General features: G+C 40.7%; 1 protein-coding gene across 1 annotated transcript; it reads right to left on the bottom strand.

Moving 5' to 3' along the window:
- Positions 1 to 414: 414 nt before the first annotated feature.
- ncmap (non-compact myelin associated protein) lies at positions 415 to 1,880 on the bottom strand (the record flags this gene model as incomplete). The annotated part of the gene is made up of 3 exons (XM_084482405.1): positions 415 to 712; positions 1,134 to 1,218; positions 1,793 to 1,880. The coding sequence occupies 3 exons, from the start codon at positions 1,878 to 1,880 to the stop codon at positions 415 to 417; spliced, it is 471 nt and encodes a 156-aa protein (XP_084338531.1).
- Between the last annotated feature and the right edge of the window lie 9,841 nt (positions 1,881 to 11,721).

Below are 11,721 nucleotides of genomic sequence, written 5' to 3'. Positions count from 1 at the left end.
AATTATGTGACTTCATGAACAGTATATCATTGATGTATGTATGATTTGTGTATTTGTTTCCATGTTGTTTTGCATTGTTTGTAATGTTTTCCTTAATAAGACCATGCCTCATAATGCGTGTAATCACAGTCAGCGGCTCAGTTGATAAATATTCCTTCACACAAGACATTTCATTCGGTGCCTTCATTTTTCACACAGGATTCTGTGGCCTCTGTATGTTTCATGAGAAAACAGGTAGCGCTCGAACACACACACACACACACACACACACACACACACACACACACACACACACACACACACACACACACACGCGCGCCAACATTTTGTCGATGGATCCTTGTGTATATTCACCGTGGACTTCATTCTGTCGCACCCGACCGCATTCAAAGTCACTGTCCTGACGCCATCGTCCTATGTGTTCTCCGGCGACACTGGGTCGTGCATCGTGACCACGGTGGAGCCGCTGTGGGTGCTGAACATCTCGATGTCGTTGTGCTGCGTGTCGCTCAGCTCCGCGGCGCGGGGGACGCGGAAGCCGTTCTCCGACGACGTCGAGCCGTAGTGATGGACGACGCCGCCCGACACAGAGGAGATCTCCCGGTTCCTCGCGTACTGGGTCTGCTGGGTGACCGGCGTGGACGCGGTGGACAGCTTCTGCCGGGATTTGGAGGCCCCGCTGGTGCCGAGCATTCTGGACACGTGGGTGTGCCTGTGGAGGACGGAAGGAAACAGTTGGATCTCTTTAGGTGCGTAGCCTCGTAGGACTTTCCTCTTTCGCAAGAGGACATTCCTGTGCGTGATTGATGTAAAAGGTGTGCTAGGATCGCGGTGCTAAGCAGCAATCATGTTTATCATGCGATCGTGTTCACCGTGATTACACTTAAGTCGCACTACAATTATAGTATCGTCATTATTATTGGATAAAATATATTTATTCTATTTTCACATAGGTGCTTACTGTAACATGAAAGCTAGTCGGACTGTAATAGAAGTCTATATTGTTTATATACACACATAGCACTAATGAACGAGTGCCACAATAGGCGTCTGTGTCTTATTATCAGGTCATTCATAGTGTGCGATTACAATGTAATCATAAACATGCCTTTATGAAACAAATGCTGCCTGACCTGTTGTAGGTTTTTAAGATGATGAGCAGAATGGCCAGAATGATTATGACACCTAATACAATGACTGCTACCATCGCCCCAGAACCTGAGAGGGGAAGAGGTGAGAGACACAGAGAGAGATAGAAATAAAGAGAATCAGAGATGGAAACAAATAGCAACAGAGAAGAGATAAGGAGAGACAGAGAGAGAGATAGAGAGAGAGAGAGAGAGAGAGAGAGAGAGAGAGAGAGAGAGAGAGAGAGAGAAAGAAAGAAAGAGAGAAAGAGAGAGAGGGAGAGACCATTAGTGATTTTAGCAGGATATTCTACATATTCTACATTTCTCAGTTGCATTCTGGCAGATCTCCCCATACATAAATGTATGGGGACTATATGTATGGGATTTTGAAAGCCTTAATGTTGCTTCCATCAATGTGACATGAAAAATATTGTTATTCAGGAAATAGACAACACACACACACACACACACACACACATACACACACACACACACACGTACGCACATGCACCCATGCACACAAATATTAACCCATTAGACATAACCAACATGGTGGAGTCATACAACCAAACAAGCAAAATCTCACGCACACACACAAGCCAACATGCACACATACGGGAGCACGCAACACACACACACACACACACACACACACGCCTTACTCTGAATAAGTATCTGTTCCTGGGACTTGGTTACGTTGGCCTTGGCAGTGGTGAAGCTGCTCCCAGGTAAGGTGGTTGGAGCTTGCATTTTCCAGCAAATGCCTGCAGAATGAAAAAAACAACATTTAAGATAGTTGGTTAAAGAAGAGTTTAACCCCTATAGGTCAAAGTTATGCAGCACAAACATGCAGTGTTGCAAACATGCATCATTTTCTCTTCTAAGGGCTACTGGAACCATAAACTACAGGTGTCCTGGACCTTATCTTGTAAGAATAACTCTTCAGATGGTGGTCTTTTAAAGATCACATTTTGTCAGCCTGCAAGCATAGGCATGCATAGGCATCAACATTGATTGGGTGCCATGTTGTCTTCTAGTTCTGAGTGTGCAGCACTCATCACTCATCATACTTTGGCAAGACAATGGTAACTCACAGTTAACATGTGAACCAAATACATTTACAGGTTACGACAGGTGATTTACAGGTTACGACAAGCACAGCTTAGCTCACAAATACTAACTTTTGCACCACGCAGGTATGAAGGAAAGTACCACAACTGTGTGCCTTGGTTAACCGTCAAGATGTTAGTTAAATGTGTTAGCAACACACTTGAGTCTGTGTGTTCAGGTTTAGCTAATTTGTGTACACTCCCTTGTTCCCCAAAACAATGTTTTTTCAGTGCAAAGATCTGACAGCTAATGGTCTTTCAGTCTGTCTCTCGCTTGGCAAATACACACGGAAACACACACTAATTTCTAATGATGACAGACGTCTATGAATAAGTAGCCGTCTTGTCTGTCATTTTTTTGTTTCAGATTGTACCTATTATTCAGATTTTTTTTTTGGCTGTTGACAAAGCAAATAATGTATGCTTGATTGCAATGTAAAGAATCTGGAGACATTAAGACAAAGGGTTAGGATTTTTACTAATTAAAGCTAATTAAAGCTACATTAAAAGAACCATTAACCAGTAACTGAAAACAGGGCTACAGTTATGCAATATAAGTGACATGAATTGCTACAGATTAAAAAAAATAATTAAACAAAAATGTTTTTGTTTGGTCTGACAGCTCATGTCTACTTTGTATGTGAACTCAGTCACATACACTCATCTCCTAGATTCAGAGTCTCTCTGTCTCCCACACACTCATTCCCAAAGAGCATCCAAAACAAAAAGAATGACGAATGACAAGTGACAACGATGATGACAAAATTAAAAAGATGTAAACAAACAACGGCCAATTAAACCATAAAATGGTGATAAATTGTCGGGTAAGTATGCTTCGTCATAATTTCTAGTTCTCTCACAATGGCCACTATTCGGCAGTAACTCAGTCCTTCTGGGTTTTTAATTGGTTTGGTTTGGCTTGATCAGTCGATCTTGATATTGAATTCCAGGGGTGGAAGATATGAGTTTCACTTGAGATCTTCTTGGGTAGAATACACATCATGAACAGGAGATCAGGAGACAGGGCTAAGATTGTCATGAGATTGAGTCATATAAACATGGCTCAGAAGCTGTACTTTCTGAGTCAGACAGAGTTTCCTCAAACAACGGGAAATCTCCAAATCAGATATGTAGAGTTTCAATAGGTCGTCGCACGCATTGCATGTCACTCTATTGAAATGTATTTTATTTGCTTTGCTTTCTTTATTTGCTATTTTATTTGAGTTTAAGGTATGTCAAATAGTAATATTGAAATGGATGCCTTGGATCTAAATTATTATGAAATTTTGTTACCTTTTCAAATATATGATACACCTGAAGTTGGTTTGTGTTAAAGCAAGTGTCTGCTTAACAACAAGCAGTTCCCTTATTACAGCCAGCTGGTGCAACGGAAAGAGTAAAGGACACTACAGTTATATCAGGCACTTAAAATAACACAATTTGCATTGTCTATTGTTTGAAGTACACGGAAGAGCAGCTCTGGTATAGTTGCAGCATACTGTGTGAGAGACAAACACACACACGTGAATACACTTCTGCTGTTTCTGTTATCATTGAGATTTCTTCATCACTGTGAATTTAAAAAATTTAATTGTGTCAACACTTTCTCTATTGTCCGATGTGAGCTGGGGTGTTTCCCATCCATTCGAGCCAATCCAGCAAGCTGTGCTCTGGTGAGAGAGATCTACCATGTCCCACGCAACTTGGCTGACACACAAACAATAAAAGACCTGAGCAATTTATTGGCCCTGACCTTTGCCTGTGTTGTTTTTCACACACTTTCTAAAACGAGATTACACTATTGACAACGAAGCCTAGGAATGATATCTGGTCAAATGGATGGATGTTTGATTTAAACCTTTTTTTTGGGAAAGTAAATTCAATGTATGTTTAACCTATTTGTTTTTAACGTGAGATAACTCAAACTGAGTTGAGATTGAGATCATAGCTGGATCCCCCCCACCCCCAACACATTGGTTGTGCAGTCACAACCAATGTGGATTTATCAAATCAGTAGAGTCAACAATTTGCCTTTTTTGCTTGCCGAACGAGTTGAGGGGAAGATTGTATCAGCCGTTTCATCAGTGATCTAATGGTCCTATGTATATTGTACTGTATTATCCTCTTCCGTGACAAATATTGCGCAATCACTTGTCCCTGATGTTGACTAGCTATTCGTTGGGCTATTTGCTGAAGACGCGGCTTTGATTAGTCTGTAAGAGATTACGTCTCGAACGGGGATGTTTGCCCACATAATACGGAACTATGGATTTTTCTGGAGTGATAGGGTTACCAAACACATGACATGTGGGGAAGTAAGTCTACTTTGAAACCTATGCTATAATGGTTTGTATTCCACAAAGGCCAGCTATTCAGTTACACTGCAGATTCAACGTCCTCTTTTTTTCCTCTCTCACCTAACACGCATGGTTTTCATTGGTATGTCCAGGGACACAGGCGCTCCATATGCAACTCCACCTCACCGAGAAATTCCTCTTTTTATATGAAAGAAAAACAATAAATTGATAACAAACACATACAAACACACATGCACGTATGCACGCACACACACACACACACACATACGAACACACAAGCATGCACTAAATGCTCAATGGGTTTACTGTAATCCTCTGCACATTCAAAGCAGGACCTTCCTCAAAATACAGTTGGTCAACATAGAAGTAGCCAATCAGATACCAGGGCCTGGTATTAGCAGGATGCAGGAGGTACCTCTGCTTGCGTCTGATGTCACTGCATCACACACTGCAGTGTTATGTCAGAGAGCAGGGGACGAGGAGAAGGAAGAGGAGGAGGAAGAGGAGGAGGAGGTCAACAGTGCTGACAACCTTCACTGTCTTCAGGGGTGTCCATCTAGGTCTTATTCACTTATTTACTATTGCCGTTCACCCTTTGAACAGGTGGAGTGTGCATACTGTGGTAGTACAGTTTCATTTATATCCCATTCTCAGCAGCCCTGCATTTGACCTGGTCTGAGTATAAGGTAAAGTAGACAGACCAGTGCCCAGTCACCTCGGTATTCTGAGAGGTTTACCTTTATTTTGACCTTTGAGGCCTAATTATTATCTGAACCAATTAGGTCATTATTATGAAGACAGGACATTATCTTGAATGAATTCACTTTTTCATTCCATGAAAGAATAAATAAAGGTTGTTCTTGCAAAACCACTTATCAACAGCTCACTCCACATTGTAGTGGACTTTCACGAAAGAATATTTAGAACAATAGCTAGAAAGACAAATAACACAGCAGTATTCTATGGTGCAAGTCCTATTTATTTTTTGGTGAGATTTTATAATTACAGGCCTTTGCCTGCCACAACCTCAGTATTAACGCTGTGATAAGTGATACCTGCTATTTAAATAACTGAAAATGAACTGGTTTAGCCTTACTTTTGATGTCTAATAAGTTACGTTTTATGTATATTAATAACAATAATAATAATAATAATAATAATAAGAGCTTATTTATCTAAGTATTCATTAATTAAGCCAGTTACTCTATGCTTACGCTGATTTAATTTAGCCCCCCCACCCCCCCGGTACTTGGGGGGGCCCCCCAGGTACTTGGGGCCCTACGCGCTCTGCGTACTCTGCGTATGGGGAGCGGCGGCGCAGAATATGTATACTTATACGCATGACGAAGAATTATTGTTTTTCTGAACCCCACTCGCAAATTTCGAATATATGAACAAAAGTTCCATCCTTGCATGGAAAATCTTTTTGTTTTGTCGTGGCTTTATTCATGCGCACCGTTTCACCCGAGACTCACCTATTGTTTCCCCAAAGATCACCTCTTCTCACACACACACACACACACACACACACACACACACACACACACACACACACACACACACACACACACACGAACAACAGACAAAGTACCCATCGTCGGCCTAGGTCGAGGCTATACTCGGTTATAACCAGCAGCACATTCAAAGCATGTCACCTTGGATAACAAACAAACCAACACTAAAGTAGCTATGTACGTATCTACACAAAGTTGACAGGGTTACAATTCTATTTTAAAAGTTTTAACCTTCTAGTTACGTACCAAAATGTCTGGCGTCGTAGCTTTGATTTGGTCCTCAGTGTGCAGGTGGGAGCCAGATAGAGCGGCACCTCGCCCCCTCTACCTTAGCCGACCGAGGGGGGCATAGCCCGCCGTTCTAGGGTCTGATGTGAGAGCAGGGCTGTCGGGTCTGAGGCTTCGAAAGGAACGACGAAATTAACGAAAGAGCTCTGACACCTGCCGCGTCCACGCACGGTATCTTCGGTATGCAGAGGAGAAAATCCACGAGAAAAAATAGTTTAACGTAACGTAAGAACCCCAAAAACCACATCAACGGCCAAAAACAACAACAACAACAACAAGTGAAAAGTTAACACGAGTGGGAATCTAAGAAGAGGATAGACTCCATGGCTCCTCCTGGGTACTCTCTGTTCTGCGGCTCCCGGAGCGTCATGATTTCAGCCAGCTGGTTTTTCAGGTCCCTCCGCCTGACCCCTAGGCGTGCCGTAGTGTCGGATCAAAAGCCGAGCTCTCACTCCTTGCTCTGCCCTCTCTATAATGTTTCGTCCTCTCCTCTCTCTAGTAGAGTCTCTACTACATGTACACCCTGTACTGGGTGTGGCTGTGTGTGTGTGTGTGTGTGTGTGTGTGTGTGTGTGTGTGTGTGTGTGTGTGTGTGTGTGTGTGTGTGTGTGTGTGTGTGTGTGTGTGTGTGTGTCTGGTATCTGGACAAATGTATGGCTCTCAATAGTGTTATCAAACATTAATTCACTTTTCAAGGGAAGCCATCTTTTGTGTACATAGTTGGAAAAGAACTGTGTCAATTACTTCCATGCCTCCAAGGTTACTTGGTTTGGGTCGTGCTCTATAGATTTGCTCTAGATTCGGTTTTACTTTCCATTAACTTTGGAATCTGTTACAACAAATAATTTCTATCAAGCGAACGTGTTCATCATTTACTCATCACTCTCTCTCTCTCTCTCTCTCTCTCTCTCTCTCTCTTCCCCGTGTCCACAGTCACTTCGTCCTCTCCCTCCCTCCCTCCTCTACCACTTCTTTCACTCCCCCCCTCTCGTTCCCAGGCTCCTATCACACCTGTAACAGTGGGCATAATGGTGTTTCCCCGGCCAGTGCCAAACTAGCCGCCAGGCTTGCGGCTCCTGTTACCTGCGATGGGCTAGGTGTTGCCTGTAAGTGCACTGATAGCCAGTGCACAGTGCTTTTGTCAGAGCATGTAATTGAACTTGCCCCGTTGTCGTTGCTGTTTGTGTGGGGTGGTGGTAGGCTACGTCTGCTTGCCTTTTTTAACTTAGTTAGCACACATTCTTAAAGCTGGCCGGGATGACTTCTTATGATGGCCCACGACTTAAGTGTACATATAAAGCCTGCAGGATCACATTTCACAAACACTGGATTGATTATTATCTCCTTTTTTTTTCTTTTCTCACAACATGGAATCTGAAATGTTGTTGGCAAACAGCACACCTATGGGATTTTATGATAAGATCGCTAGAAATGTTTTGCACAATGCATTACTCAGAACACTCTTATGTGTACGCCAGTCTTAGATTACATTTTGTTTGCACAATATATATATATATATATAATCTGTGTTTATGTCTATACTTGTGTATACTTTGATTTACAACCAGATGTTGTGTCCACAGCTCTTTGCAGTCATTTAAACCTACCTTATCTACCTAGAGTCCAAAATAGCATAAGAAAATATGATTTATTATTAGTTATTACAGCCACCCCACAATAACATACAAACCTGTTGACCATTCCTCCTCTATTAATTACCATGTACTCCAGTTCCTCCATTACAAACATCTAACAAAATCTAAAGAAAAATTTAGGTTTTAGATTGTGAGGTGAAAGACCAATCATCCATAATGTCTCTGCCACCATACACCTATCTATATTTAAGGAAAAACATCACTAACTGTGTAGCTCCTTCCCTCCCCCTAGGTGTGCATATATAGTGAGGTATTGGAGCTAACCTCCTCCTCCCTGACACAGTAAGGCTCATTGTAAAGAGGAATTCCCCCACTCTCTGCAGCCATGAAAGAGGGCTTTCTGTGGCCACGGGTACACACATACAAAAATGTACCACCTTATGGACCTCAGGGAATCACTGTAAATGAAAACATTGTGAAAATGAAACTTTTGTACTTTAATTTGATGTAGCTGACCTTTGTTCAGCAAACCACACCCAAAATTCAGTAATTAATTTATTTTTAAATCGAATCATATTCCTATTAAACAATAATACTTTTGTGATGGCGAGTGCCAAAGGTTGGGCATACCACAACAACCGATAATAACACATTTAATTAATCTGTACAACGTAGGCCTACTACAGTCTAACCAAATCCTGAATGATCAAATCACATAAGTTCAATGCTTGTTTAACCTTTTCAGTAATGGTGCTATCTAACAGGAATAGATGAATTCCGATTTTCTATTACCCTGCGTCGATAGGTCGGTGGTGCTGTGAGTTATTGATTTCTGAGTTTGCTGTCAGAGGTAAATAGAGGGAGATAGAAGTAGCAGATAGGAAAAACACTGGAGAAGTGGAGAACAAAATGACCGGATAGATCAGGAATGGATCCCCTGCATGAAGAAAAACAAGACCAAGCCTTATATCCCCGTCCTATATCCTCTCTTTTACTGTATTTAAATTAAACATAACATATCTTCCATAAGGCCCTGAATGGCTATGACGACACATCTTTTCTGACAAATTATGTGTGCAATGCAATCACTCACACCAATGTGTCATTGTCGCTGTTGTTTCAGTTGTGGTTTTTTGCCCTGTTTCAACCCACCTTAACACAATGAGGCGGTGGAATCAGAAAGGAGGATGGCGATGAAAGAAATCCATTATTACTCAATTCACTGTCAACAAAACCATCACTCATTCTTTCAAAATAACTATTGTTGGCCTGCAAGGCAGAAAATACGTCATTAGTCATTGCCACATAGAGATTCCACTTCAAGTGATTGCAATTTATTACAGTAATAGTTACAGTCAAAGGTGTGTGTATACCTGTACATACAATATGCAAACAGTATCAGCAGGGGGAATGGTTTAAAGAGTAGAAGAAAGTGTTTGTTTGTTATTACCTCCAAGGGTCCTTATCTACCTATAGCAGGCCATTTGCAAACTCGTTCATAAATCTGTGTGTGTGTGTATGTGTGTATTTGTAAGTGTATGTTCGTCTGTCTCGGAAAAACATGAGTGTTCTTCTTTTACCAGAGTAAAAAGCAAACTGCTATAATGAATGACACTAAGCATTTTTTTAAGAATACCTCTTTATATAATTAATGTTAGTGAAACAAAGGACAAGTATACTACACAAGTAGAAGCTGATACCATAAGAGACAGAGACCATCTCTCTGAAATAAGTACAGAACATGAAAATACAGACTGTATAGAGAACTGGAAATTATTGCTTGTTTTGCTACTTTGTTTTCTGAATTCATACAATACAAGACACAATATTTTTTATTTGAACAAAAACAATACAACAGTGACCAACAGTTTTATTGACCTTTAAGTAGACTTTCCTCAAGACGAATAAAACACGAGTCCATGTTCAACACAACACAATGAGAGATGGGTTTTGATCGAGCATTGTCAGGACTTCATTTTATTATTTTGTATCTTTGTAACATAAAGAGAAGCCATAAAACTGCACACTGGGACTGGCCTCGCAACAAATACACTTGGCATATGTACATAAATATACATTTTCCTTCCAATCATAATCATTCTTTATTATTCAACGATCTTCAAATAACCATTAACCACAGACAGTAAAAAAACAACAACAATTTCAAATATGTTTCTCTCTCCTGCAACTTCTTCTTCCATAAAACGTGTTCCCCATTTGCCGCAGCCAGTTCAACAGACACAAACTGTTTAAACGACACTATGTTAATGTGGGCCATTTAAATAAGAGGACTCTCCATTCATTCGCCATGAAATGTGCCCCTGAAAGAACACAGACTAACATGGACCAACTGAAGATCAAAATCAGCTCCACAGTGTCAACCGCCACATTTCAATGACGCGTTTGTAAAAATCTTCCCATCCATTTCGACTCATTCATTATTTGTTTTAAAGTACAGTTGCACTGACCGCGAAGGTACACACTAGAATAAGGAAATATAAATTGAGAAACGTGTGTTTCACTCACTGGCAATATGCTGGTGAGAAGGCTACCCAGGTGTTCAGCTTGAGCGAAGGAAAGAAAATAAGAAAGCACAAAAGAAAGCAAAAAATATATATACAGCGTGTATTCTACATTTCAGTTTGTAGCATGAATCATTTACACAGTGTGGAGAAAAGGTAACAAAATACTGACAATAAAGTGCTTGCATGCAGAGACTCTTCTTTTGCTAGCTAATATTGAAATAGCAAAATAAAGTATTTTTTTCTGTAGATTTCATGCTGCCTAATACAAATATGGTTTAGACTCACCACTGACACTCAACAGTGCTTTACTAGTCAGTTGTTCGATTTATTTCTCTATAACATCACTAAAGTATGACTGGACGAGATCCACTCAGCTGATGGGTTTCTAAAAAGAATGTAAAAAATAAAAGTTGTATTGATCTTGGTTAGTTTAAACTCGTATGAAAGCAGTATGAAGATGATTCCCAGAATCCCAGTCAATTCAATTGACCAATTCCCAAACTAATCAACTGAAAAAAACGGAAAATAAACACTATTAATAGGAAAATGAATAGAAAATTAAACAGTGTAACGAAAATCAATGTGATTTTAACGTGTAGATGCTTGAGCGAGTGAGTGAGTTAGTGATTGCTTTGGTTGGTTTTCTCATGAGGCTACCTTTTTTTCTACTTTCTCTGCAAAAAAAATGCTTCTTGTAGTAAGATAGTAGATCCAAATAAATGGTTCGTTTTTTCACCGCAGTACACAGCTTTTGACAGCAGGGATAGGGTGGATGACAGTCGATGGCGGTGGTGCAGAGGTGGGGGCAAAGAGGGGGTTGTCCTGCACTGTCGCTTAGAGATATCAAGAGGTACTCTGTGCAAAACAAGCAGTAGAAGGTTTCGGAAGGAAAACCCTGACACATACGAAGTGGCCTCATAGAAAAGTAATAGAAGTGGAGATGTGGACGCGAGACGCTCCAATTTAAACACATGCAAAATATGTTCAATGAAGTATAATAAAATAGGTTCCTAGACGGGTATTAAGAGTTATCAATCTAATGTGTTTTGAGCAATCTGACTGATGTTTGAACACCAACAAAAAGACGCAATAAGAGGCCGGTTTGTCGTCAAGTTATAAGGAGGAACCACCAAACGGTCAAATAGATTTTCTTCATAAAATCCAGGCTTTTTCGTCAGTCTCAAACTCGTATATAGCATAGATATGCGTTCACTTCAAAGACAATGATTCAGTTTTGCCGTC

This window comes from Micromesistius poutassou (genome assembly GCF_964030765.1).
Source record: "Micromesistius poutassou genome assembly, chromosome: 17".
NCBI lineage: Eukaryota > Metazoa > Chordata > Actinopteri > Gadiformes > Gadidae > Micromesistius > Micromesistius poutassou.
This window is presented reverse-complemented; position numbering and strand designations above follow the sequence as displayed.